General features: G+C 40.6%; 1 protein-coding gene and 1 long non-coding RNA gene across 3 annotated transcripts in view; one reads left to right on the top strand and one right to left on the bottom strand.

The window, feature by feature from the left end:
- Positions 1-24,131, top strand: part of dpf1 (double PHD fingers 1) — a 37,596-nt gene extending 13,465 nt beyond the window's left edge. Inside the window, exons 7-13 of one of the 2 annotated variants that reach the window (XM_089014193.1) lie at positions 751-829; positions 949-1,080; positions 17,086-17,205; positions 19,923-20,035; positions 21,180-21,261; positions 21,715-21,801; positions 22,666-24,131. In XM_089014193.1, coding sequence (XP_088870319.1) covers positions 751-829; positions 949-1,080; positions 17,086-17,205; positions 19,923-20,035; positions 21,180-21,261; positions 21,715-21,801; positions 22,666-22,736 — 684 coding nt within the window. In that variant the 3' untranslated portion in view covers positions 22,737-24,131. The remainder of the gene's footprint in view (positions 1-750; positions 830-948; positions 1,081-17,085; positions 17,206-19,922; positions 20,036-21,179; positions 21,262-21,714; positions 21,802-22,665) is intronic. The other variant, XM_089014194.1, reaches the window with a different exon arrangement.
- LOC148888380 (uncharacterized) overlaps positions 44-27,474 on the bottom strand; it is a 28,290-nt gene continuing 859 nt past the window's right edge. Inside the window, exons 2-3 of the long non-coding RNA XR_016117198.1 lie at positions 12,369-12,437; positions 44-316 (exon numbers count right to left, since the gene is read on the bottom strand). This is a non-coding gene — a long non-coding RNA (uncharacterized LOC148888380). The remainder of the gene's footprint in view (positions 317-12,368; positions 12,438-27,474) is intronic.

Raw genomic sequence — 27,474 nt, 5'->3', positions numbered from 1 at the left:
GGGTTTTTGTCATTTTCACTCAAATTGCAGCACCCACAGAATATTGAGTTTTAGGACTACATAAACAATTTAGTGTAAGAAACCTTAGACTCTCTTCTTTCATCAGAAATAAATTGTCAATTTCTAAGTTATATGGGTCTGGAGTTATCTGAGCTTGAAATTGATGAATTCGGGAATGGCAGTGACTGAGTTAAATTTACAGTAGACTCAAATTTGCCATTGGCTGTCAGTGTGAATGATTTATTCGTTTTTTTTTCCTCTTGCAACTTTGATTGGACCACACAGTTGGTATCCTTTTCTTCTCTTTGAGGGTATCCTGTGGGAATAAAATCAAGTGTTAACAACATATCTTGATTGTGATGACATGCACATACACACTTCTTCACCCGGCGTGTTAATTGAAGCTGTTGGTCCCCTGCTAGGTGTCATCAGTCCCCTCCTGCTAGAAAAGAAACTTTGCACTGCGAGCAGATGATTAAAATGCTAATTTGCTTGTGTGTTGATACATGGAGTGATGAGTGTGTTCTTCAACTCTTTTAATGTATATTTGCACATGTATGGCGAACAAGGGTGTCAAACTTATTTTGTTCACAGCCCACGTTATAGTTACCGTTTCCCTAGGAAACTATAAAGAAGTTAAGAATACTGTGATGTAGAAACTGTTCTGTGCTTTTCGTGTGTGTGTGTGTGTGTGTGTGTGTGTGTGTGTGTGTGTGTGTGTGTGTGTGTGTGTGTGTGTGTGTGTGTCAGGCCTATGGGGTTGGTGGCATGAGAAAGCGGCAAGAGCCACCTACTATAGAAGACAGAGACAAGCCTTACGTCTGCGACAGTGAGTAATGAACTCATGGCAGTCCTTGTTGTTTTTTTTAATTCCTAAATTCAACTTCATATCTTTTCTTTGTATGTTTTGTTTCACTTCTTTTCTGTTCTTTTTGTTGGGGATTCCAGTATGTGGAAAGCGCTACAAGAACCGCCCAGGTTTGAGTTACCATTACACTCACACACATCTCGCGGACGAAGAGGGTGAGGAAGACTCGGAGAGGCACACACTCCCTTTCCAACGCAAAAACAACCACAAGCGTAAGTCATGATTGCTCATGATTGTTCCTTTTTATTTCATTTATGAGAGTCATTGTTCTGTGTTGTAGCGCAGTAGCTTGGTGATGAGCGTGACGATTGTTTTGAGGTTCTAGATTTGAAACCAGTTTTGGATTGGATTGGATTAGCCTTTATTAGTCTCGCAGTGGAGAAATTTACATTTCACAGCAGCAAAGTTCTGAAAGGAAGAGGAAAGGAAAGGAAGAAGTAGAAAAGCAAAATACTGAGTTGCTGTAAAGACAGCCGCTCTCGCAGTGCCATCTTGAAGTCAAAAAAACAAAATAACAAATAATGTGACACAACACAAAAGACACAAACAGTCTTACAATCTTAAGCACTTTCTGCACTCTATTTGTTGTATAAAGCAGTTCCAGATGAAAGAGGAGACGATCAAAGTGTCCTTTTCACCAGTGGATCAGGGACATTATGGTGAAATGTGCACGTCTCCTCCAAGGTAAATGTTGAAATCAAACATGAAGCTGGAGCATCCATTGACGAGAAAATATTGCATTACATCTCCCGTCCCACGTGAATCCGCTTCAATTCCAAGCTGTGACAGTCTTTCACTCACGTGTCACAAAAATGCATGTTAAAGATTCAAAGTTCTTGCTATCTGGCAAGTGTGAATGGTGGATTAGCCCGACACAAAATGCCCACCTTTGATTGTTTACCTCTCTGTTCCCTGCAATTGACTGCCAATTATTCGTGAATCAGATGGGCTTGACTCGAGTTGAGAAGTACCAAACACGGAGGCCACAATAGCGGGCCTGTACTAGAAATGAGTGAAATGTCTATTGAAATATTTATTTATTGACTTTTGACATTTACTTTTAAGTCACACTTTCATTAGTAGCAATTTGCAAATAACACCTATTAAAAACTATTATTATTGAAAGATCAGCACTGTTGTGCAGTATTTTTCAATCTGTTTTTAAATGAAAAATAAAATCACAAGACATACATTATTATATTACATACATTATTTTAACAATTAATGCATCATTTTGTTATGGTAACGTTTTTTTTAACATTGAAGAATAACCTTGTATGATAACACCTTGAATGGGAATCAACTAAACATCAATCATATTTATTCTCACTTAGTGTGATAAATGGTTTGGATGAACACAAATCTGATATCCTGGCAGCAATCGATGAAAGACACATGAAGGTCTTCCTCCACAGCTTTCAGTTGTTTTCTGTTATTAGTTTTTTACAGCAGTCAGGCTATCTCCGGTAAAAGTAAATCCAAATGAACGGAAGATTTTGCTATATTGCCTCACGCCAGAAACTTCGCTTTTCTCAATGTACAAAGCAATATTAGCTAGCTATTCTTATGCAACTCCCGTATTGGATCTCATTAGATTGTGACAGTGTGGCTAATTGGGTGGCAAAAGATTGGATTGGATGAGCCTTTAATAGCCGCGCAGTGGAGATATTTACGTTTCACAGCAGCAAAGTTATTGAAGGAAGAGGAAAGGAAAGAAAGAAGTAGAAAAACAAAATACAGGAGCTGCTGGAAAGGCAGCCACTCTCCCGCGGCTGCAACTTGAAGTCAAAAGAACAAAACAAATAATAATAATAATTTGACAACACAAAGACAGTCATTCAATCTTAAGCACTTTCTGCCTCTTTGTTCTAAATGAAATAAGAGAGGATCAAAGCGTCCTCTTCACCAGTGGATCAGGGACGTCATGGTGAAATGTGCACGTATGCTACAATGAAAATGTTCTAAGCAAACACGAAGCTGTATCATCCATTCACAAAAAGAGACTGCCTCACATCTCCTTTCCCACGTAAATCCACTTCAATTCCAAGCCACGACAGTTCCACATACGCATCGGCGCCCTGCGCTGACGCTCCTTTCTTCCCATCGCGGGCTCCTCAAGCCCTGCCTGCGTGCATCTAGCCACAGACTGTCCAACAGCACCGACTTTTCCGCTGTGAAAATTCTGCCCATTACAAGCGCGAAAAAAGCACAATCGCCCCAGAGCTGTCCAATGACTGCAGTATGAGGCACAAGTTCCCGCGCAAATTGTGGTGCATGCCTCTAAGTTGATTGGCAATATTTAATGTTACATTGGCCTGTCTGAAGAGTTCAAAGACTCAGGGAGTCATTCATCCATCCATGCATCCATCCATGCATCCATCCATTCATTCATTCATTCATTCATTCATTCATTCATTCTTATTAGGGTTGTTTATAAATTGGCGATTCTCCCTGCCAACTGCAGGAGAGATGGGCTACAAATGACAATGTCATTTAAGAATGTTCAGTGAACCTAACCTAACTTTTACAATTTTTGAGAAAACTAAAGTACATTGGGAGAACCCACGTACCCACGCATGCATCGTTTGTTGATGTTCACTCAAGCTACAAGTACAATTCTGAACCTCAGAATTTTGCGGACCATTAGCTAGGTGTTTTTTAATTTTTTGGAGCTGTGGCACATTTCTTTGATTGAAAAAATCACTACTCACTACTCCCAAAAAATCAGAAATAAGATTATTAATGTTATATTATAACACATCTTTAACAAAGGAAACGCAAAACTTGATTTACTCTCCACGGATGACAAAACACATGCAAATAAACACTGCATCAAGCAAAATAGGCATACTGTATCGTAATGATTACCATTAGAGCTGAATGGTGAGTATACTTTTTGCTTTTTTGAATGTTGCTGTGCCGATGACCATTTTGTGTTTGGGAGCCTTTGACTGAGTGAGTTGCTTGTTCTGTGGCCACAAAGGGACATAAGTCTTCTTGTGCCGGTCCCAAGCCCGGATAAATACAGAGGGTTATGTCAGGAAGGGCATCCGACGTAAAAGCTGGGCCAAAACAAACATGCGGATCAAACCTCTAAAGATGGAGGACACTGATTTGCTGTGGCGACCCCTTGATGGGAAAAGCCGAAAGGAAAAGAAGAAGAAGACCAGCACATCATCAATGCAGGAGTGTGGGCTCGCATGTGTGCATGAGCATATCTGCCTGTTTGGGTGTCTCGGTGTGTATGTGTGTGAATTTAAATCGTTTAATATCCTTGCCTGCCAAATTCAGTAATCACACACGCACACGCATGCACACACACACACACACACACACACACACACACACACACACACACACACACACGCACACACACACACACACACACACACACACACACACACACATGCACGCACATGTGCAGTATGCACACTCTCAGCCTTTGAGAATGCAATCTTCTCTGCTTCAAATGCATCAAGGAAGCTTAGCTTAGAGGCTATATATGCTGAATGTGGGTGGGGTCATGTGAACATGTCTACTGTTCACCCGTGCATACATTCATGTCTATATATGTCGCATCATTAAGCCTCCCCAGTCATGTGAGTCCAGTGGAGGACACAGCACCATCCATATGGACTACCCCAGGTGTACTAATATTAATATTGTTTCATTGAATGAGAATAACATGACATACATAATTATTTTTTTTCCCGGCTGTTTGGACACTATAGGCACTGTATGTAGCATCCATTGCACTACATACAGTATCATAAAACTGTTTGTAGTTATATTTGGGTATCGGTCTTTTGGAATTTGCTCTCTCTTTTGGTTTTTTTTCTCATTTTATGTTGGCACGCACTTTCTTTTGTACTCTTTTCTCATCCCCCAAATCCTCTTCAACATGTTCTCCCTCGCGTCACTTCAGCCATCATCCAAATGAATCTTTGCTTTCTTCATTTCGCCATTAGAAATGCGGGTGTGCTATGTGTGTTTTTTTTTTTTGGTCTCTGTTTCTCATTGTCCAAATATGAAGCGGACAAGAATGGAATTGCATGGAAGGAAAAAATGTGTTGGCAGCGATGTGATACTTCAGAGTAGAAGACAGATGGGAGGAGCAGGGTGGGGGGGGGGTGTCCGGTAATGGGGTGATGGGCTTACTGTCCAACTGAAAATTCGTTTACTTGGAATCAAGAGGAAGGTAGCTATTGGTTGATGTGAACAGAAAATGAAATTGGCATCAGACAACTCGAGTCGGACAATATAATTGTAGGGCTTTACGTACTGTTGTGCCCTACCGACAGATAGACAGAGTTGTGTATGTGCGCACATCAATGCGTTCGACATATAATAGAGTTGTTTGAAAGTCAAGGTCAGCGTTGTCATTGTTGTAAATCCTCAAAATGGCCTACCCTTGCAGGGTCTACAGACCACAAAACCCACATATCTAGCTATCACTAACAAGATGGCTGCTCTGTGTCTATTCTTACGCCGGCTTCTCTTTTTACTCTATTTACACCCTCCCATCTGGCAAAAAAATAAATAATTCTGTCCTGCTGTCTGTCTGTTTGCCTCCAAAACAACATTCATTCTATTGTGTGTTTTTACTATCAGTCTGAGGCTTTATGCGCATCCTCTTTATGAACGCTTCATGTCAAGGGAGCTTTTGCATATTCTCCGTTAATGAGTTAACATTTTAGAGGGCTCTTTATGATTTTGTTCCCCGATTATTCTTTTATCGTATATGGAGAGGATTTTAAGATGGTTCTTGTGCAGTGATAAATTATTACAGGAGGTTCAAATTAACTCATTCACTGCCAGACAATGTGCAAAAATGTGTCAAGGTTTTTGTCATTTTCACTCAAATTCCAGGACCCATGGAATGCATATTGAGTTTTAGGACAACATCAACGTTTAATGCAGCGTAAGAAACCGTAGACCAGGGGTGTCAAACTCTGGTCTTGCTAATGATCTGATCATTAGAATAAGGTGTGTCCATTGAGCCTGTTCCCTTGAATCAGATGCGTTGCAACAGGGACACTTGCCCTTAAGGACCGGATTTTGACACCCCTGCCTTAGACTCAATTCTTTCATCAGAAAAAAAAGAGTTAATTCTTAAATTATGTGCGTCTGGAGTTGTATGAGCTTCAAATGAGGATGGCTGTAATTCCCTGCAATTATTTTCAATGTACATAACAGCGTAGTACATATATATTGGTTAATATGGCGTGTTAACAACAGCTGGAGTTGTAACAAAGCGCTAACATGGACAAAGGGCAAATGATGCCCCTTGTGGAAGGAAAAAACATTGGCAGAGGTTTGGCCAGCACTTTATTGGCACCCCAGCAAGAAAAACCCAAATCCGAACAAATTTGGGAACGATGCTCTACGTCATATTTTCAATTCCCAAATAAATTCAGGAATGCAGTGAATGAGTTCAGAAAGACATTTCAAATTTTTATAATTAGTTTTTTAAGGCAAAAAAAAAAAAATCAAACAGAAAGGTATTCCAGTGGGGAATCTATTAATGCAGTTTGGCGCAGGATCTGATATATCGATAGTCCGGTTATATCGATATTTTTTCCAACTCCTGAGAATATCGATATAACGAGACTCTACTGTAATAATAATAATAATAATAAAATAGCATTAAAAATATATAGAGTTTATGAGAATGCGAATTTTCCATCATTAAATTTGAACATGAATCAATACGTCTGCCACATCCAGCTGACACACCGCCCCTCACAGATGAGCCACCCTTAACTTTGACAACTAAGAATTAATTTCAATCATAATTGAGGATATTTCCTAGTCAAGTTAAATGCAGGGCGGCCCGGTAGTCAAGTGGTTAGCACACCGGCTTCACAGTGCAGAGGTCGCCGGTTCGCGTCCCGGTCCGGCCTCACTGTGTGGAGTTTGCATGTTCTCCCCGGACCCGCGTGGGTTTTCTCCGGGTCCTCCGGTTTCCTCCCACACTCCAAAAACATGCATGGCAGGCAGATTGACCACTCCAAATTGTCCCTAGGTGTGAGTGTGAGAGTGACTGTTGTATGTCTTTGTGTGCTCTGCGATTAGCTGGCAACCAATTCAGGGTGTCCCCCGCCTCGTGCCCGAAGACAGCTGAGATAGGCTCCAGCAACCCCCGCGACCCTAATGAGGAATAAGCGGTACGGAAAATGAGATGAGATGAGAAGTTAAATGCAGAATATGTCCCAATCATCCTTTGCCAGGTGAAGATTTCCCATTCCTCCCCTTCATGGATGTGTTCATAACTTTTCATGTATTCTGTGATTTGTTGATTGTTGCCACTGCTGCTTGGCTCATGCAGGAGAGGAAAGGAAATCGCTGTTGCCTAGCAATGTGGTTTCCATGGATACCACTAAGGCTCCCACCTAAAGACTACGCTGTTATGTACATTGAAAAAAATGAGACAGTCATGGAGAGAGAGAGAGAGAGAGAGAGAGAGAGAGAGAGAGAGAGAGAGAGAGAGAGAGAGAGAGAGAGAGAGAGAGAGAGAGAGAGAGAGAGAGAGAGAGAAACTGGAATGAAATAGGAGATGTGTAATGAGAAAGGAAGAGGGGAGTCAGACACAGTGGCATGGACAAAGCCAAATTATATGGAGGGGAAGCTCAGTTCATTAAAAATAACATAAAAAGAAAGCTACACCAGACAGAGAAAACATTACAGCGACACTGACGAAGAAGCAGATTGAGCTGGAGCAACTGTGAGAAAAGCAAACTAAAATAAAAACTAAGAAGAAGAAAACAAAACAACAACAACAACAAAAATCTCTTCATGATTCATGATATTGGTTCCCCCAGAGACTTTGGGCTGGTGAAGGCAGAGTAAAATTGGAGTCTGCTTCATTTGGTATTCTGTCTCAAGATGCTGTGCTGTGGCTTGCTGGCCTCTTGTTCTGTGGTCCCACACTTGTGTCGGCCATGTTTGGATATTCTGCTCTCCCTAATCGCGCACACACACAGAAATAGGGAATACAGCGACTCCCAAGTTCGCTTTAGAAATCCCTTTTCACCCACAACCGTTGTCTGTTGTTGCTATCTCGTCTGGGTTTGCAGTCTCTCTATGACTGAATCTCATTAAAGTGCAAAGGCTAGCCACGAAATCTGTTAAAACACGAATACAAAACGAAATACTTTACCTTTCTTTGTCATATCTTGATATTTTTTATGAAGCTGGTATACAGTGACAGAAATTATTATAACCATGTCATATTTTTCTGTAGTAAACTCATTCACTGACAATGTGCAAAAATGTGTCCACTCCAGTGCCAGGGTTTTTGTCATTGTCATTCAAATTCCAGGACCCACAGAATATTGAGTTTTAGGACCACATAAACATTCAATGCAGTGTAAGAAACCTCAGAGTCAATTCCTAAATTATATGGGTCTGGAGTTACATGAGATTGAAATGAGGGCGGCTGTCCAAAATACGATGCAAAACATACATATTGTTTTGTATAGCGCTTTAACAACAGCGGAAGCTGGAACAAAGCACTAACATGGTATTAAAAAAAGGGAAATACTGCCCCTTGTGGAAAAAAAAAACATTGCCAGAAGCCATGGCCAGCGCTTTATCGAGACCCAAACAAGAAAAAACAAAACCCAAACAAATTCGGGAATGACGCTCTATGTCATATTTTCAATTCCCGAATAAATTTGTGAATGAGTTAAGATGAAGAGTAAAAGCCGGAAACAACTGGATCCTACCACCAGACTGCATTGAAAGCCATTTTACCTGGAACAATAGCATTTAGATTTAGCATCTTAGCTGAGAAGCATGTGCTGTCTTTGCACCCATTTTTGGCTATTTATGAAATGAGCTCACATATGCAGATTGCCGAATTTGACCAATTTGTGGGTGTCTCTTTAAAGGACAACCGACGTCTCCGGACAAGTTGTGTCCATAATTTGTGAAATGGCTTCAAATGACTTCTACTGAGCGTATTTTCCAAAGATTCCACCGCATATAGCTATATTTTACGTTTTAAGACTCGCGCTGAATATTCAGGAAGTCTTGTTTTTGACTTGGTGACGAGTCCGGACGTGACGTCACTAAAGGACCGCCCCTGACCGTAAAAAAAGACGCATTGTAGCAGTCCTTCCATCACGTCAATGTATTTTGCTGTACCTGTTTGGTCTGGGGACCTCGTGTTGCACCCAAAAGCCGCCAGAAGGCCAGAAGAGGGCATCCAAGCACCATATAAGGAATTTATCAGACTGTGGAAACAGAGGTGGCCACAGGAGGTCGCCATTTTGTGCCTCTTTTTTTGGGTGAAAGATTTCCCCCCAAAATGGCACAAATAAATTCTTTAATCGATTGCAAACATGTAGGCTTTCCTCTTCAGAACTATTTGAATCATATTCACAACTGGATGTGTAACAAGAAAGCATATTCTCCGAATCTGAAGCCATTTTTTTGATTCACTAGCAATGCAAGACGTCTTTGCGTGACGTCACGAACTGGGGGCGGGACTTTCTGAAAATGCCCAATTCGCAGGTCAATTTTTTGCAGATTTTGGACACTTTAAGTCATTTTTATTGGTGTTTTGCATTTGACTAAAAATATCATACTGCGTGTTTTGGGTATTTTAGATGCTATAAAACGTTTTTCTGATGTCAGTTAAAGAACAAAAAAGTGACGTCAGTTGTCCTTTAAGTAGCCATAGATCAACATTTACTAGGCACCAAGCCTGTGTCTATCTCCCTTTCTTTGCGATGTCATCTCTGCACGGACTTGTATTCGACACTCATACATTTTCCGCATGAAAACACACACGCGCACACGACCAGCAGGTTGCGTAACTCCCAAAGATGTGTGTGCATGCGTATACGTGTGTGTGTGTGTGTGTGTGTGTGTGTGTGTGTGTGTGTGTGTGTGTGTGTGTGTGTGTGTGTGTGTGTGTGTGTGTGTGTGTGTGTGTGTGTGTGTGTGTGTGTGTGTGTGTGTGTGTGTGTGTGTGTGTGTGCGCTGCATAGAGTTGAGTAATGCATAATGGCTGCATTGGACAAAGAGATACAGTCAGATACATTTCAAAACAGAATTCAAATCAAGTTTTTGCATGTACTGTAGAGCAGATTAACTCATTCACTGTCATTCATGAATTTATTTGGAATTCAAAATATGACATAAAGCGCCATTCTCAAATTTGTCCGGGTTTTGTTTTTTTTTCATGCTTGGGTGCCGGTAAAGCGCTGGCCATGTCCTCTGGCAATGTTTTTTTTCTTTTCCACAAGGGGGCAGCATTTCCTTTCTTTCCATGTTTGCACTTTGTTCCAGCTTTAGCTGTTGTTCAAGCGCTATATAAACCAATATGTATGTATAGAATTATATTTTGGACAGTTGCCCTCATTTCAAGCTCATATAACTCCAGACCCATAATATTTAGGAATGAACTCTTTTTTTCTGATGAAAGAAGGGAGTCTAAAGTTTCTTACGCTGCATTTAATGTTTATGTAGTACTACAACTCAATATTCTGTGGGTCCTAGAATTCAAATGACAATGACAAAAACCGTGGCACTGTGGAGTCGACGCATTTTTGCACATCGTCTGGCAGTGAATGAATTCAGAAAAATGTTGCAAAAAAAGAGCTCAAGCACAGAGCAGGTAGGAAAATAGCAATAATGAGAACATATGAAAGTGCTAAAAGCAAGGGACAAGATGAGGATGGGGTCCACATAGTCGGCAAAGAAGATGGAGAAGGGAGGAGAGCGAAATGTGGTCCCTTTTCATCTGTGACTGACGGTTTCCATCCGACCGCATTATTGCTCTCTTACCTGCCAAGAAAACCTGAAAATAAGGTTCCTTGAGCATTTTGGTGTCTGCAGTATGTGCATGCAAAGTAAATTGTGTGTGTGTGTGTGTGTGTGTGTGTGTGTGTGTGTGTGTGTGTGTGTGTGTGTGTGTGTGTGTGTGTATGTTTCACCGCAAAGGGGTTCTCCTCATTAAGCGGTGAGGCGACAGGACTATAGAGTGTGTTTTCACACACGGCTGCTCTGATACAACCGGAGCCACTTTTTTTCCACCACCCCTTCTTGCAAACCTTCTTTGTACCTGCACCTCATCTTCGCACATTTTCTTTTTCTCCCATTCGCACGATTCTGCTTTCCCCTTTGTGTCATCCCTTGCTGAAATTGTCTTCTGTTTTGTTCCTATAGTCTTCTTGTCATTATATTGGTCGCTTTCACCTTTCACCCAATTTTTTTAGGATGAATCCATTTGGGAAGAATTGATGCAATCTCATATATTGCACGTGATTGAACATCTTATTGAAATACTTCTTTTCATTAGACGTGTGTAGTGTTGTGCAACAACATGAAATCTTTTTTGTGAATCAGGCATTTTAGCACCATCACGACGAGAGCAGGTTTTACTAATCAATCATAATTTGGTTGCCCCAAAATAAGTTTGGTGATTTAATGATGCAAGATAGATCGGAATACTGGGAGCTCTCCTCTTAGAGGCAAATTCCAACGAAAATAACTAATTCACTGCCAGACGATGTGCAAAAATGTGTCACCTCCAGTGGCAGGGTTTTCGTCATTTTCACTCAAATTGCAGGACCCACAGAATATTGAATTTCATGACTACATAAATATTTAATGCAGCATAAGAAACCTTAGACTCTCTTCTTTCATCAAGAAAATAAAGTTTATTTCGAGCTTACTTGGTTGTAGAGTTATCAGCATTGAAAGTGGGGGGAGCTGTAAAAAAGGTAAATGCTGCCCCCTCGTGGGAGGGCAAAACATTGTCAGAGGTCTGACCAAAGCTTCAAACGCACCCCGCTTCCGCGAGATAAAACAAAACCCGAACAAAATTGGGAATGGCGCTCCACGTCATGCTTTTCAATTCCTGAATACATTCGGGAATGGCAGTGAATGAGTTAATGCATACTATTGTGACATGAATATTTCCCTGACATTGTCACCCAACTGAACATTTCTGTCAAGGCAGCGTGTAATTTTATACTTAATTGAATTGAGTTTGTCATTCTTTTTGATGCATTCACTTAATATCGCATTTCATTACACATAGAATTTGCTAAATTAAGGGGGGGAAAGGGTCAAAGAGCAAAGAGAAAAGAAGCATGGGAGCTACGATAGGAATTGAGGAGGGGTAGAAAAAGGAATCGGTGGGGTGGAGGAGTCACCGCTTGCTGGATAAATCCCAAGAGGATGTCTCTCCCAACACTTGAAGGCTGTGAAGTGCGAGATTCTGCTTATTCTCCTACTGGTAATTGGAAGACGGGAGAAGAGGGGGTGAAAGGGGGGCGGTGTAGGTGGAGATGGAGGAAGGTGAGGGGGGGTCAGCTAAAGAAAGGGAGGTATGGGGGTACAATAAATGGAAATGCAAGGAAGGAGGAAAGCTAAAAAAAAAACGGACTCACGACGCATTAAATATACACAGCTTTGGAGGAAGAGGTAAAATGGACATTGTTTTCATGTACATTATATTTTTTTGCTTTAACTTTTTTCTCATTACCTTTTCTATTCTCCTCTTCACCTGCCTTAGTTGGCCTGCAGTGGCGTGTGTGTGGTTGCAGGGCTGGTTCTGAAAGAAGGCCACAGGCATTTAATCATTGATGGGCAATTTTTTTTTAAACCCCACCCGCCCGCAATAGGCCAGCAGGCAGCCTTGATTCAAACACACCAAGACCTGCTGATTCACTCCCTGCGGTCTTCAGACACGCTCGCAGGCTGCAAAACAAAAGCGCAGGAGCGATTCACATAGGTGCACATATATTATAGTTGCGTGTGGTTGTAGCCGTTTCGATTGTGTGTTTGTGTGTCTAGCAGATCCTATTGGGGATTCTGAGACCCAATAAAACATGGTGAAGATCAAAGTATATTTGACCATAAAAAGGAGACAACACTTTGTTTACTTTAGCTCCAGGCTTGGATTACACTTTAATATTCTCGCAGGGGAGAAATTTACATTTCACAGCAGCAAAGCGATGAAAGTAAGAGGAAAAGAAAGGAAGAAGTCAAAAAAAATACAGGAGCTGCTGTAAAGGCAGCTACTCTCACATTGCCATCTTGAAGTCCAAACAACAGCAACAAAACTAAACTAAATAACAAATAATGTGACACACAAAAGACACAGCTCGTCATTCAATCATAAGCACTTTCTGCACCCTCTTTGTTGTATGAAGCAGTTCTAGAAAGAGGAGAGGATCAAAGCATCCTTTTCACCAGTGGATCAGGGACATCAGGGTGAAATACCCACGTCTTCTCCAAGATAAATGTTGAAAGCAAACATGAAGCTGTAGCATCCATTGACGAAAAGAGACTGTCTCACATCTCCTGTCCCACGTAAATCCGCTTCAATTCCAAGCCGCGACAGTTCCACATGTGTATCGGCGCTCTGCGTTGACGCTACTTTCTTATCATCGCGGGTTCCTCAAGCCATGCATCCATCTAGCTGCACCGACCTTTCCGCTGAACAAAGTTTAATAAAATGACTCCAATCCAGAAATAATCACTCAGCATTCTAAAACGTGAGGTATCGCTGAAATAAAGACAAGAGATCCAATGTTACACACCCGTAGAATTGCAATCGGAGGAAATCTTAACGATATTATGTCATTTTTAAATGGAATTGAAAAGTTTATTTTGTTATTCTCATATTTTATTGTTTATCACATCAGTGTTTATCTGGGATCTCACCAACAGGCTGAGATCCAGCGATCTGGGATCAATTGTTTATGTCTCCATGCGCCTAACGGGGCAGACTTGGTAGATTTTTCTCACACAGTAAAATCAGTTGAGGAAACAGCATACAATTGCTGTTGTGATTATTTCTCCCGCTTTTCAGATTCAAATTCAGAATGTAACAAAAGCAAACCTTTTGATAGAGTTCCGTAGCACGAAAATAGATGGAAGAGGCTCCATTTTGCCCGCAACCCGATGAAGGAAAAGCGGATTTGTCCCAGTCTCCTTCTCATTATGCGGTTTTAGTAGCAACAGCAACATATTCGACACATTTACAACCTTAAGTATTAAAACTCAGTGGAAGCCTGCCAAATGAAATACAGTAAAGTCTCGTTATATCGATATCGGATATATCGATAGTCCCGGTTATATCGATACTATTTCTATGCACGCACGGAGAAAATTACATGCAAACAGGGTCGGATATATCGATAGTCCCGGTTATATCGATATTTTTTCGGACTCCCTTGAATATCGATATAACAAGACTTTACTGTATCAACAAGTGATATAAATTACAACCAAAAGCCCGCCTTGGCATAAACATTTAGTATTTTAGGGGCTTAAGTGCAGTCTTTGCATATGATATTTTATGTTGTGTTATATGAAATGTTATACTTTGTTTGTAGATCTCATAGTCTTCATTTTGTTTTGCGAATTTGAGCAAATACATATTTCTCACCGCTAGTGTCCATTTGCAAGCAAACGGCTTGTTGGTCGTATTAAAGATGATGACGCTAAATTGTAAATGAAGTAATGATGTGAAAGATTCTATTTTTAATCAACTCAAGCACAAACCAGGACCTCGTGTATCCGTCGCCATCGCCGGTTTGATGAAATGCAGCTCATATTTTCCATAATAAAAAGCTGATGCTACCGATCTTCTAATGTTATCACACAAAGAAAAGTTTTTTCCGGTGTATAAGGTGCACCCATAAGCTTTGATTTTCTTCCAAAGATGACCCTGCACCTGATACGCAGGTGCACCTTATATATGATGTAATATTGAGCCACAACAGGTCTCGCAAGTACTGTCAGCAGCCATCGACTACATTTCCTCCTATAGAAGTAGAGTGTAACCCCAGCCTCTACTGTAGGATTTTATAATGCGGTGTGCCTTATATTTTGAAAACTTTTATATATTCATATATTACATTTGGAAAATGTTTCATTCATTGAAGGTGCACCTTATAGTCCGGTGCGCCTTATATATGGAAAAAGTTTGAAAATACACCATTCATTAGGGGTGCGCCATATACTCCAGTGCGCCTTATATTATAAAAAGTAATATTGAGCCACAACAGGTCTCACAAATACTGTCAGCAGCCACCGACTCAATTTGCCCCTATAGAAGAAGTCGTGCGTAAACCCAGCCTCTAGTGTAGCGCCTTATAATGTGGTGTGCATTATATTTTGAAAACGTTGATATATTTATATATTATATTTAGAATATTTTTTCATTCATTGAAGGTGCGCCTTAGACTGTATATGGAAAAAAAAAATTGAAAATACACCATTCTTTGGGGGTGCCCCTTATACTCCGGTGCGCCTTATACACAGGAAAACACTGTATTAAAATTGGAATACGTTGATGTGTCTTATGAATTTAAGGTAAAACTGAGAAGCCGTGACTTTCAAAACTCTGCAAAACAATTTTAATATCTCCTTGATACTAAAACGGTGGCAACAAACATTTAAATTAAATTGTGGTAACAAGCATATTCTAACGTGTGATAATGTATCATATTTTGCTCAGAACACATAGAATATGTTATTTTTATTTTTTTTTTAATTTATAATTACGGCCAGCACTTGTTTGGTAAAGTACATTAGCCAATAACGACGTTCAATTCTTCGAGAACATTTGACTCTGGTCCAAATCAGAAACGTAATATAAATAATTGGACTCCTCTGAGGATGAAAGCTCGACCTTGCATTTGAGAAACGACAACAACTATCTCCCCCTCTTCCACCCATCTCACCTTCTTTTCAATTACATTATCACTCTCTCTCACCCACTACTCCCTTCAAACAAAACAAAATTGCATCCTGGAACAGGGGATTAATGACCTCTCGCTTATGTGCACATGCAAGTGCGCGTGAGCGCGCACACACACACACACATACACAAGCACAAACACACACACACACACACGCACACACACACACACACACACACACGCACACGCACACACACACACACACACACACGCGCACGCACACACACACACACACACACACACAAGCGCAACCACAATGCTATTGTCTTTTACGCATGTGGGTTTATCTTCACCACAAACTCTTTATTGTTCTCGTCAGTGTGTCTGAATGCATGTTAAATGTAAAAAGGACCACGCATTGGATCTTCTGGAAAGAAAACACTTGAACAAACGCTGTTCATGTGATTGCTTCCACATGAAGTGTATTATGTAACATGAGGGTAAACAAAGATTCCATAATATTTGAGATCAACATGGAGGTTGGATTGGAGCTTTGGAGAGAAAAAAATGGTCTTAGTTTATGCTGAATTATTCTGACATGAATTTCTTTTTAACACAATTTGAAGAAGTACGTATATACTTTCATTGCCAGACGTGCAAAAATGCGTCCATTCCAGCGCCAGGGTTTTTGTCATTTTCACTCAAATTGCAGAACTCACAGAATATTGAGTTTTAGGACTGCATAAACATTCAATGCAGCGTAGAAACCTTAGACTCTGCTTTCATCAGAAAAAAAAAGAGTTACAGTGTAATTCCTAAGTCAAATGGGTCTGGAGTAATATGAGGTGTAAGTGGGGGCGGGTGTACAAAAGGCAAATGCTGCCCCGTCGTGGAAAACATTGCCAGAGGTCTGGCCAGCGCTTGATCGGTACCCCCTACCCGCCCCGTCAGAAAAACCAAAACCCGAACAAATTCTGAAATGGCGCTCCACGTCATATTTTCATTTCCCGAATAAATTTGGGAATAGCAGTGAATGAGTTAATGACCGCCAAGATCTTTTGTTTATAAATTATGTTTTTCCTACGTATGTCTTTATCATTTTGTCAGCATTCTGATGACAAGGTGATTTAAATCTCTCTCGCACATGCACAGGGTAGGGGTGGGTTCAGTAAGTACTGTGAAACAGCATCATTTGCAGTCTTCAATTCTCTCCTACTTTCTGTCTGTCTCTCTCACACACGCACATACACACACACTCACACGGGCCCTCTTCCGCTGTCCCTCTGAGTCCATCATCTGTATAACAGTCAAAGACATACAATATCTCCTGTCAATTGTATTTCATGTCTCCCTACTATCTTTAAAGTTTGACTTTTTGTTGCCAGAAAGTCAACACGTTCAAGGTCTCTTGGCCAATCTGTTGCGCTGTCGAGAACCTGACCCCGCAAACTCGCTTAAATTTTGCATTGACGCGATACACGCCCCCTGCTTCCGGTGTGCAGGAACCTGCTTACTAATCCACCATTTTTTTCGTTCTCCCTCTGACAGCCAAAAAAGCAGCGGATGGCTCAGTCATCGCCAATGGATACTGCGACTTTTGCCTCGGAGGCTCAAAGAAGACTGGCTGCCCCGAGGACCTTATTTCTTGTGCGGATTGTGGACGCTCAGGTAGGGCAAAGATGAAGGGGATGTTTGAAAGGACCAAAGCCGTCCTCTCATGATGCGCAGTGAAATATGTAAACCTTTGCTGATAAAAAAAGGTCATTCAGTGGAGTCTTCATTACAGACTCAATTTAAAAAAAAAATGGACCATACCAATGTTTGTTTGTTTGTTTGTTTTGTTTAGCTCATCTTCAAACAATCATGTACAGCAAAACAATATGCAAAGCGGGGAATCAAGTTGTGGATTTACTGTATTAAAATTGTCAGCCTCCACAGACATAATATGCAGCCCTAAAATGTTCTTCACTGTCGTATAAAAATAAACCTGAGGGGATTTTATGGTGTTACTCTCTTCGCAACAAATAACATCCAATGAGAGGTGCAATGTTTTGTTTGGTTTTCAAATTAAATTATTTTGTTTCACCTGTTTCAGTCATGTTGTAAACTGCATGCATTTCCCATCAACCACAATTTTATTTATTTATTAATTTATTTTTGATGGATTAACATGATTTTAGTATTATTATGAGTTCATGTTTGTCTTAACTGGTGTGAATGCTTAAAAACATTGCAGTCTTTGTTGAAGTGTTTAGAGATGCACAGATTGCATATGATGTGTCAGCTTTGTTGTATTTTGATTTGATATGATTTACAGTGTCTGTCTGTATGCAAGATATTGTCCACTCAATGTTTCTTTTTTTTATAAGAAAATTAATAAATAAAAAATATCACCAAAAAGATTTACGTGATTTTTAATGAATAGGGTAGAGCATGCAAAACACTGGTATGGTCCTTTTTTACAATGAGAATATTTCAGGTATAGGATGAACTTTTCCCTTTTAAAAATAAATAAAAAATAGATTGTTGGAGTGCTCACCAAAAAGGAAAGCAATAACTACAAAATTGGACAAAGTACAGCGCTGTGAAAAAGCATTTGCCGTCTTTGAAAAATTCTTCCCAACTTTAGTGTTCGCGATAATCCCAAAAAAATAAATAAATACAAGATACATAAATAAATACAGTAAATGTATACATACAGGACAACCGACGTCACTTTTTTTGTTTCCTAACTGACACCAGAAAAACGTTTTATAGCATCTAAAATACCCAAAATATGCAGTATGATATTTTTATTCAAATGCAAAACACCAATAAAAATGACTTAAAGTGTCCAAAATCTGCAAAAAATTGAGCTGTGAATTGGGCATTTTCAGAAAGCCCCGCCCCCAGTTGGTGACGTCACGCCAAGACGTCTAGCATTGCTGGAGAATCAAAACAATGGCTTCAGATTTGGAGAATATGCTTTCTTGTTACAATCCAGTTATGAATATGATTCAAATAGTTCTGAAGAGGAAAGCATACATGTTTGCAATCGATTAAACAATGTATGCCATGCTATTTTGAGGCAACATTGGGGGTAAATGTCTCACCCAAAAAGAGGCAGAAGAAAATGGCGACCTCTTGTATACATGACAGTGTATTGCGTTTCCACAGGCTGATAAATTCCTTATATGGAGCTTGGACGCCCTCTTCTGGCGCAACACGAGGTTTTCAGACCAAACAAACATTGGCGTGATGGAAGGACTGCTACAATGTGTCCTTTTTTTCGGTCAGGGGCGTTCCTTCAGTGACGTCACGTACGGACTCGTCACCAACTCAAAAACAAGACTTCCGGAATATTCAGCACGAGTCTTAAAACGTAAAATATAGCTATATGCGGTGGAATCTTTGTAAAATATGTTCAGTAGAAGTCATTTGAAGCCATTTTACAAATTATGGACACAACTTGTTCAGAGATGTCGCTTGTCCTTTAAATATTTGACAATAAAGCTGACTATGATTTGACGTTTAATAAATGAATAAATAGATGGATAAATAAATAAATGAATAAATTGATAAATAAATAAATGAACACATGCATACATACCTAAACATATAAATACATACATACAAAAATAAATTGCAATAAATACTTAAATAAATGAAGAAATAGATGGATAAATAAATGAAGAAATAGATGGATGAATAAATAAATAGACAAATGACTAAATATCAGACAAACCAAGTGTTAATTTTAGGAACGACAAACATATTCAGAGCAACTTGAATGTGAATAAGTAATACTAACTGGTTGTCTTTCACATCTCTGTGGAGATGTGACAGGACCGTCTACCTTGAAGAATTGTTTTAAATTCAATAAATTGAAGTTGTTTTTTGTTGAATGGGCAAATTATGTTTTTTTTTAATTTCAGAAGAGAGCCATTGAACAGCAATATCTGTCCCTAAAAATTGAACAAACGCTTCACAAAGTACATGTTCAATGATTGGAATTTATGACCAAATGCCAGAACATGATCATTCTTTCATCGTTAAATACTGTGATAACATTTCGTACATGTAAAATTATACGGCATGCATCATCAGTTTCAAACAATGCAAAAAAAGACCACATCCAAAAATAATTTCCATTATACAGAATATTGTAATTCATGAGGATATTCAAGTCAACTGTTGAGCACCGCTTTCCATGTGTAATCCTATTTATGCATAGATGGTTGGCATCGATGGAAGTACAGAGTTGTGGTGAAAATTGTGTGGGCATGTGCGTGCGTGTGTGTGTGTGTGTGTGTGTGTGTGTGTGTGTGTGTGTGTGTGTGTGTGTGTGTGTGTGTGTGTGTGTGTGTGTGTGTGTGTGTGTGTGTGTGTGCATGTCATACACCCAGGCCACCCGTCCTGTCTGCAGTTCACAGTGAACATGACAGCTGCAGTGAGGACTTATCGCTGGCAGTGCATCGAGTGCAAGTCCTGCAGCCTGTGTGGCACCTCTGAGAATGACGTAAGATTTCTCTCCATTAGATTTTTTTTGAAAATGTTGCCAAATGGAAAAAAAATGTAAGCACTCTTCAGTACGGTGATTGGTTTAGGACCCAACATTTGCCTAGCAACGGGGATACCACTGCACTTGCTTTGTCCACGTACAAATAGCAATGCCTACTCTTGTGCGGCCCTGATGGACACATTATTTGATGAATGAAAAGCTTTCTGCACAGTTACGTAGGGAAATTTGTATCGCAATCTGCCACCGCCTATAATAACTGACCGTTTCAGTATACAGTTCAAGTTCCTCCTGATCATGTGGCTGCAAACACACACACACACACACACACACACACACACACACACACACACACACACACACACACACACACACACACACACACACACACACACACACACACACACACACACACACACACACACACACACACACACGCGCGCGCGCGCGCACACACACACACACACACACACACACACACACATTCATTTACTCTTGGGTTAAAAATATATATTGCGATGAGTAGAATAAATGTAGAAGAACATTTTCAAGCAGGTAATCCGAGAATCGATGTACATTACAACCACCGCAATCGGATATGTCTCCATTTAATAAAATTGAACTCTTAATGCATTGGCAGTGTGTTAAACTGATGATTTGATTTAGTAGGTGAGTGCAGGCAACCACACTCGCAAGGGCTGCGCCATTGTGGGAGTGGTCACAGCTAGCTTCTTTCTTTCACATCAAATAATGTCAGTTTTGTTCATTCCCTTTGTACATGACAGATTGGTCTCGCACCTGAGTGCCGACATGGCATAAGATGTGTTCAGTAGCTTGATGATGAAAAAAATGTTATCCATGACGCCCGCTGATCACAAATTTATGAAAGGAAAATTTTACATTTGACCGGCTGGCTACGCTGTGCCGATGTTTGATGTGGTCTAAGGAGTGGTCAGGTTTAGATCAACTTTCTGCCACCAAATTATCACTTTGAGACACTCCTGCTGCGCCGGACTGCCTAGCTTGGCGGAGATCGGTCCGCTAACCGCATTAGCAAACACACACTCCGATAGCCTCACGCTAATAAGAAAAATCGTAATCTTTATGTTCTCATTTGAAATGCGCATTCATGATTCTGTTCCAGGATCAACTGTTGTTTTGTGATGATTGTGACAGAGGCTACCACATGTACTGTCTGAGCCCACCTATGTCTGAACCTCCAGAAGGTATGTCGTAACCTTTGCTGACCAACTCTAACTTAAGTCTTCAAGGCATAAGATGTTTTGTTCCACTGCTACGTAGATGACTGTCAGATCTATGTCCCACTGAGCAAAAAAGTACACTTTCGTTAATGCCATTTGTATCTCGCCTGGAGGAAGCACAAAACCTCTTGAACTTCAATGAAAAGCAGACAGAAGTGAGTGATGCTGTTTGGTCCCAGTGGATCATGTGCATCTCATCCTGTTGACTTGAGCCCTCTTACTCTTTATCTGCAGTCAACAGCACTCAAATTTGGATCTTAAACTAGACAGTGACTTGAAACTTGACCGACAAAATGGTGCTGTTGTCAAATCCAGCTTCTTTTATCTTAGGCAATTGGCGAAAATAAAACCTCGCCTTTCTCATGAGCACCTTGAAGCAGTAATTCATGCCTTTGTTACATCTCGGCTCCATTACAGTAATGCGCTTTACTTTGGAGTCATCCAATCCTCCATGGAGCGTCTCCAGCTGGTCCAGAATGCAGAATGCTGCTCGCCTCTTGACTGGTACTCGTAAGAAGGAGCACATAACTCCTACTCTGGCATCCTTTCACTGGCTCCCTATACATTTACAATTCTTGTCAAGATCTTTTCGATTATTTGTTTTCAAATCTTTAAATGGCCACACTCTTCCTTACCTCTCTGAACTCATCCACAACTGCACCCTTTCCTTGCGCCTCAGGTCTGCCGACCAGACATTATTAGATGTGCCAAAAACTAAACGGAGGCTCAGAGGGGATCGAGCGTTTTCCATAGCTCGTCCCACTCTCTGGAATGACCTGCCACTGAAAATTCGGCAAGACTCCTCACTGACCATCTTTAAAAGCTGTCTCAAAACTTAGTTGTACTCTTTGGCATTCGACTGAGCATGATTCCAACTTGATCTTGGTTTTACTCCCTGGTGCTTTCTATTATCTTTGTGACTGCTTTATTTCCTGCTTTGTTACATCTTTAGCTGTTGTTAAAGCGCTATATAAATCAATATGTATTGTACTGTTTTGTTGTCTTTTCAAATTCCAATTTCAAGTGACACAACAATGAATCATCAAGAAAATTATACTTTACACCTGTTGCTTCCTTGACACAACTGTTACTTGGTAAACAATAATGCCAGCATTCAGCAATCTCCCTGCATCAAAGTGATTTTACGCACGCAGCACTTTTGCATCTTAATGACTGTCACAAACCCCAAACCCATACTAACCCAAAGGTCAAATCCCTTCCATCTGCGAAACGCAGGCCCCAAATGCGATGCTCTGACATCAAGCTTTCATTTACAGCATTACTTAACACTGAGATGAAGGATTAATCTAAAAAGCTTTACAATAGCAGTGAATGAACACGTGATTTGTGTATTTGTGTGTGTTTCAGGAAGCTGGAGCTGTCATCTGTGTTTGAGACAACTGAAGGAGAAGGCCTCAGCCTACATCACCCTCAATTAATCTTTCCAGCTAGCTTTGCGTGCCTCATCCGTTTGACCCTTCCATCTTCTCCAAAACGTCCCCCCTGTCCGTCTGTCTGACCATCGGCTGCCCTTTCACGGAGTGCCGATGCGCCTGAGCGTTCGAACCCTGCGACCTTTGACTTGACGCAGGACCCAGTAACTTCATCTGTACATCTAAGGAGGACATCTATGCCGTAACTTTCCACTTGTCATTCACACTCCTCGGCTGTGAATGGACGACACATCAAAACCCCAACACACACAAATGCAGCGCACCCTTTCCTCCTCTGGTGCCGAAGAATTCATCAGCTGACAATAGGTTTGCTCACAAGACATCCACTCCAGTCAGCCAAGGGCACTTTGGAGCAATACTGCTCCACTGGAGCCTCCTTAAGGCCCCACAGAAGAGCCCTAATGATCTTTGGCTGCAACTCATTCAAGTAGCGAGTGAGAATTAACAAGACGGAAAGGCGCAAAGCAGAGGAGGTGGCTTTGGTGAATTTGGAAGACCTCGGACAGCAACGGGGCAGTGTCTTTTCGCTCATACAAACTTTGGAAAATGAACGTTTAAGTCTAACGCAATGGACTTGTGTCAGACCTTGCTGCTCTGAGCACTTTCCAGTCATTGTACAGAATTCAGTAGTCATTCGAAAAGTAAACTTTTGAAGACCATTTAGCGTCATGTGTGGAGCGCAAACCGCGATGTATGAGGTTCCTCATGAATGATTTGGGAACGGATTCTGTCCACTTTATATTCAGATGAAGAACCGAGTGGATCTTTTCAAATTAACGGTCTCTGACGAAACACTATTTGGGAGAGGTGAAATGACTGTTTCAGCTTCGGAACTCAAAAAAAAAAAAAAAAAAAAACTTCCACTTCTATGACTGTGAAGCCAATACATCGCCACGTGCTTGCATATCGTCAGTGTGTTGAGAATGTAGGACAGTTGTGTAGATAACAAGAGTTTGTCCGGCCTCTTTTTCAGTCTTCATTTTTGTTACAATGACTTTTCATTTGGATGTAATTATTTGGGTTGTTTGGGAAATGTTTTAATTGAAAATTGAGATGAAAGCACACTTAAATCGCAATAATGTCTTTGTGATAAGAGCTGTTTTGACCAAATTAAGTGGGTTTTAAATGACGTGTGTGTGTGTGTGTGTGTGTGTGTGTGTGTGTGTGTGTGTGTGTGTGTGTGTGTGTGTGTGTGTGTGTGTGTGTGTGTGTGTGTGCGTGCGTGTGTGTGTGTGTGTGTGTGTGCGTGTGTTTGCGTGTGTGTGTGTGTGTGTGTGTGTGTGTGTGTGTGTGTGTGTGTGTGTGTGTGTGTGTGTGTGTGTGTGTGTGTGTGTGTGTGTGTGTGTGTGTGTGTGTGTGTGTGTGTGTGTGTGTGTGGATCGGAGCAGTGCAGTTGTTGTAGCTCGTTCTGCACTGGAGGAGCTTCATGTGAGGCAATGGCAGTTGAGGGCATTTGAATGTGAGGAAAAACAAGATATTTTTTTCCTCTCTAAAAAGATGTTTGGCTTGAATTTATTCCATTTTATTTTGTCAAGTGTTTGCACAAAATAAAATTTTCTGCAACCACAAAGATTTGTCAACGAGAAAATAATATCTTCTGGAACAAACATTTGATGAAGTAACTTGGAATGAATTCAACACAGCATTTTGCTCTTTGAGCAGTTTTCAGCAGTGATGCAAATGAGACGCAGTAATTGTTTTAAGCAGGACATGCTAAAGCTCAAGTGGTACATCTGTGCAAAACCAAATTCAAACGACTGAATCTTGGAGTTCTCACTGTGACACACGTTGTTGACCAGGCATTCCATAACACCAATTCTATGATACACGCTGATTTGTGTTTTTTTTATATATTTTGGGTGAATTTACTGCATTTTCTTGCATAAGCTAGGGGAGTAATTTTCGATGGAAATAAGCGAAAAGGATCCGGCAGCCATTTTATGGCACATATGTTATTGTCAATTGGAATCTCAAGCACCAAAAACTATAACCAGTTTCAAAATTTATGCTGGCAAGGTCAGAGTTGAACTATCCTTTTTTTGCCATCGTTTAATTTTTATTTATTTATTTTTCTAAATGCTCAGTCTGTACTTGCAGTTTTTCATTTCCCCACAAAAAAAAAGGAATTGCAAAAATGGTATGTGTTTGATTATCAGTTTTGCATTTTTCCCTCCAATCTTCTGTAAATAATCCTGGATAAAAAGTTTTAATTTGTATTTTCTACCTTGAGAAGAAGATTAAATCTTCTGAGAGACTTTTTATTCTCACACTGTCATTACTGCAATCATTGTCTGTAAATTCAACATGCTCCAATTTTTTTCTTCCTTTAACTCAGATTTTTTTCATTAAAATGACGAGACTGAAAAATAAAAATAAAATAAAATAATGTTGTCATTTGTGTGTTTGTATGCTCACACTTATTTTATGGGAGCATATACATATATTTGGTCTTGGAAAATGTTTTTTCCCCTTCGGGTGCAATTATGAAGCTATGGTGACCACCTTTTCCTGCAATAGATTATTCAATGGCAATTTTCTAGAAGGACACGAGTCACTTTTTGTGATTCTACATCACTTCTTCCTTCACCCTGCGATTGACAGGCGACGAGTTCATCAAGTTGATGACACTTTTGAAAAAAGCAGTCTGTCCAATGCATCTTAAAAACCATTACATTTGCAAAAACCAATTTCTCCAATAATAGGAATTGTATTGAAATCTCTGAAAAAGCCACCATCAGTCGTTTGCATTTGTCTTCTGAAAACCTGCAGAAGAGAGCAAGCAGACTTTGCTAGTCAGTGCTGGTACATTTTTGTTATCTCTTTTGTGAAGGATTCCAGCAGAAAAGACATTCATCACAGTGTCTGTGTTGACCAGACCTGACTTAGCAACGACAGCGGGGTGTAGTTGAGCTGCTCAACCATTCCCTTTTCCCTTCTCTGCCTCCTTCCTCAACCCAGACACCAAGCTGCTTTCTTACGGGATTGGGAGGGATGTTTGAAATTTGAAATGGGCTTTAAAAACATGTTTAAATACTTCCTGCATTCGTTATTTGGCACCGTTTCCAAAACCATCCAAAGCCAAGCCCCACCCCTGCCACCATTTCCAAAACCTTCAAAATCCCCATGCTTCAGTGAATACAGCACACTCGGACACACACACACACACACATGCACGTACACTCACACAATCTTCAGCGTCATCATGCTGACCTCAGTTTCCCTTTGATAACTATTAAAATATTTGTGTCTGCATGTGATTTACCAGCCAATTACCACATCTCCCAGACAGACTGACACTGCCAATCCTTTGCCAACCAATCAGAGAGGGACAATCCGGCGCTAGGCCGGGAGGTGGTTTCTATGGTAACCTGGAGGCCTGTTTGCATGGTGACTGATGGAGGAGTGATGGATTACAGTAATGGGATGGACTGGGGCAGGGGGGTGGTGATAGGGGAGGCAAAGATGAAGTCGTGAAAGAGGTGAGGAAAGAGGGTGAAAAAAAGAGGGTGTGAGAGCAGAGTTTTTTAAAATGGGGGAGGGGCAGTGTTTGTGTGAGGGGGGGTCAGGAAGACTCATACATAAATATATTGAAAATGTATGCATCTGAAATGAAATGACTGGAATATTAAAAATGAATGAGGCTGGACAACGAGAGAAGTGGATTGAGGAGGGGCCAGAAGAAGTGGAGAGGGTTTGTATTTCAGGTTGTAGATTGGTGGTGGCGGGAGGGGGATTGCATCAGTTTGAGAGGGAATTGTCCCCTTTTTCCCCTGTCTGCCTTGAAATTTTGGTCGAGCTATGTGTCTTTGGTGGAGGCAGATGAGTAAAATAAATAAAGAAACAAATAAATATATAATTAAGTGTGTTTTATCACATACTTGATGAGGGAGTGGTTTTTTTTGTTTTCGCTGATTTATAAGTTTTGAATAAGACAAATTACGAATGAATGTTTTTGATAGCTAGCAGTATTAGCATGAATGTTGACTATCCAAATGCAGTCTGAAAACCATTTTTTGTAATAAGGGATGGATTTATACAGATGTTGTGTTCATTCTAATGATCAATATAAAAATTAAGATCACTGCCAGAGAAGATATATTAGTGTAAATCATATCATTATTCTTATTGAATCCCTTTGAAGCAGGTTTGTGTTTCTTTCGTGTCAATAGAAGGGCATTAGCAAACACGTGCTAAAATCAAATGTACATGGGGTAATCTGTACAGATTCACCCACCAAATATAGGACAGTATTTACAATTTGGAGGTGATAAAAATGGAGGAAAACAAATATGGTACAGGAAATATAAAATGAAAGCATGATGTCATCACGAGGCGCCCGGGGCCAACCAATGACCCCGATAGAAATTTGCAGCCTGATCACCGGGTTCAATTCCAGCTCCTCAGTGTGTGGAGTTTGTATATTCCCCATAGACATTGATTGGGTACTCGAATTTGTCATAATGTCTGAGATTGGCTGGCAACCGGTTCAGGGTGTTCCCTGCCTATTGCCGAAATGTAGCTGACATAGTCTCTAACGGTTCTAACCCTTGTGAGGATAGAGCGGCTCAGAAAATGGATGGCTGGATGGCTGGCTGGATGGCTGGATGGATGGATGGATGGATGGATGGATGGATGGATGGATGGATGGATGGATGGATGTTATGGGAGTGGGAGTGAGGGGGTGAACCAAATTCATAAATATTTTCAAAATATAACCGAGCAA

This window comes from Hippocampus bargibanti, linkage group LG14, assembly GCF_051943395.1.
Source record: "Hippocampus bargibanti isolate YZ-2025 linkage group LG14, ASM5194339v1, whole genome shotgun sequence".
NCBI classification, from domain to species: domain Eukaryota; kingdom Metazoa; phylum Chordata; class Actinopteri; order Syngnathiformes; family Syngnathidae; genus Hippocampus; species Hippocampus bargibanti.
The sequence above is the reverse complement of the archived record's forward strand: the minus strand, read 5'-3'. Positions and strand labels throughout refer to the sequence as shown.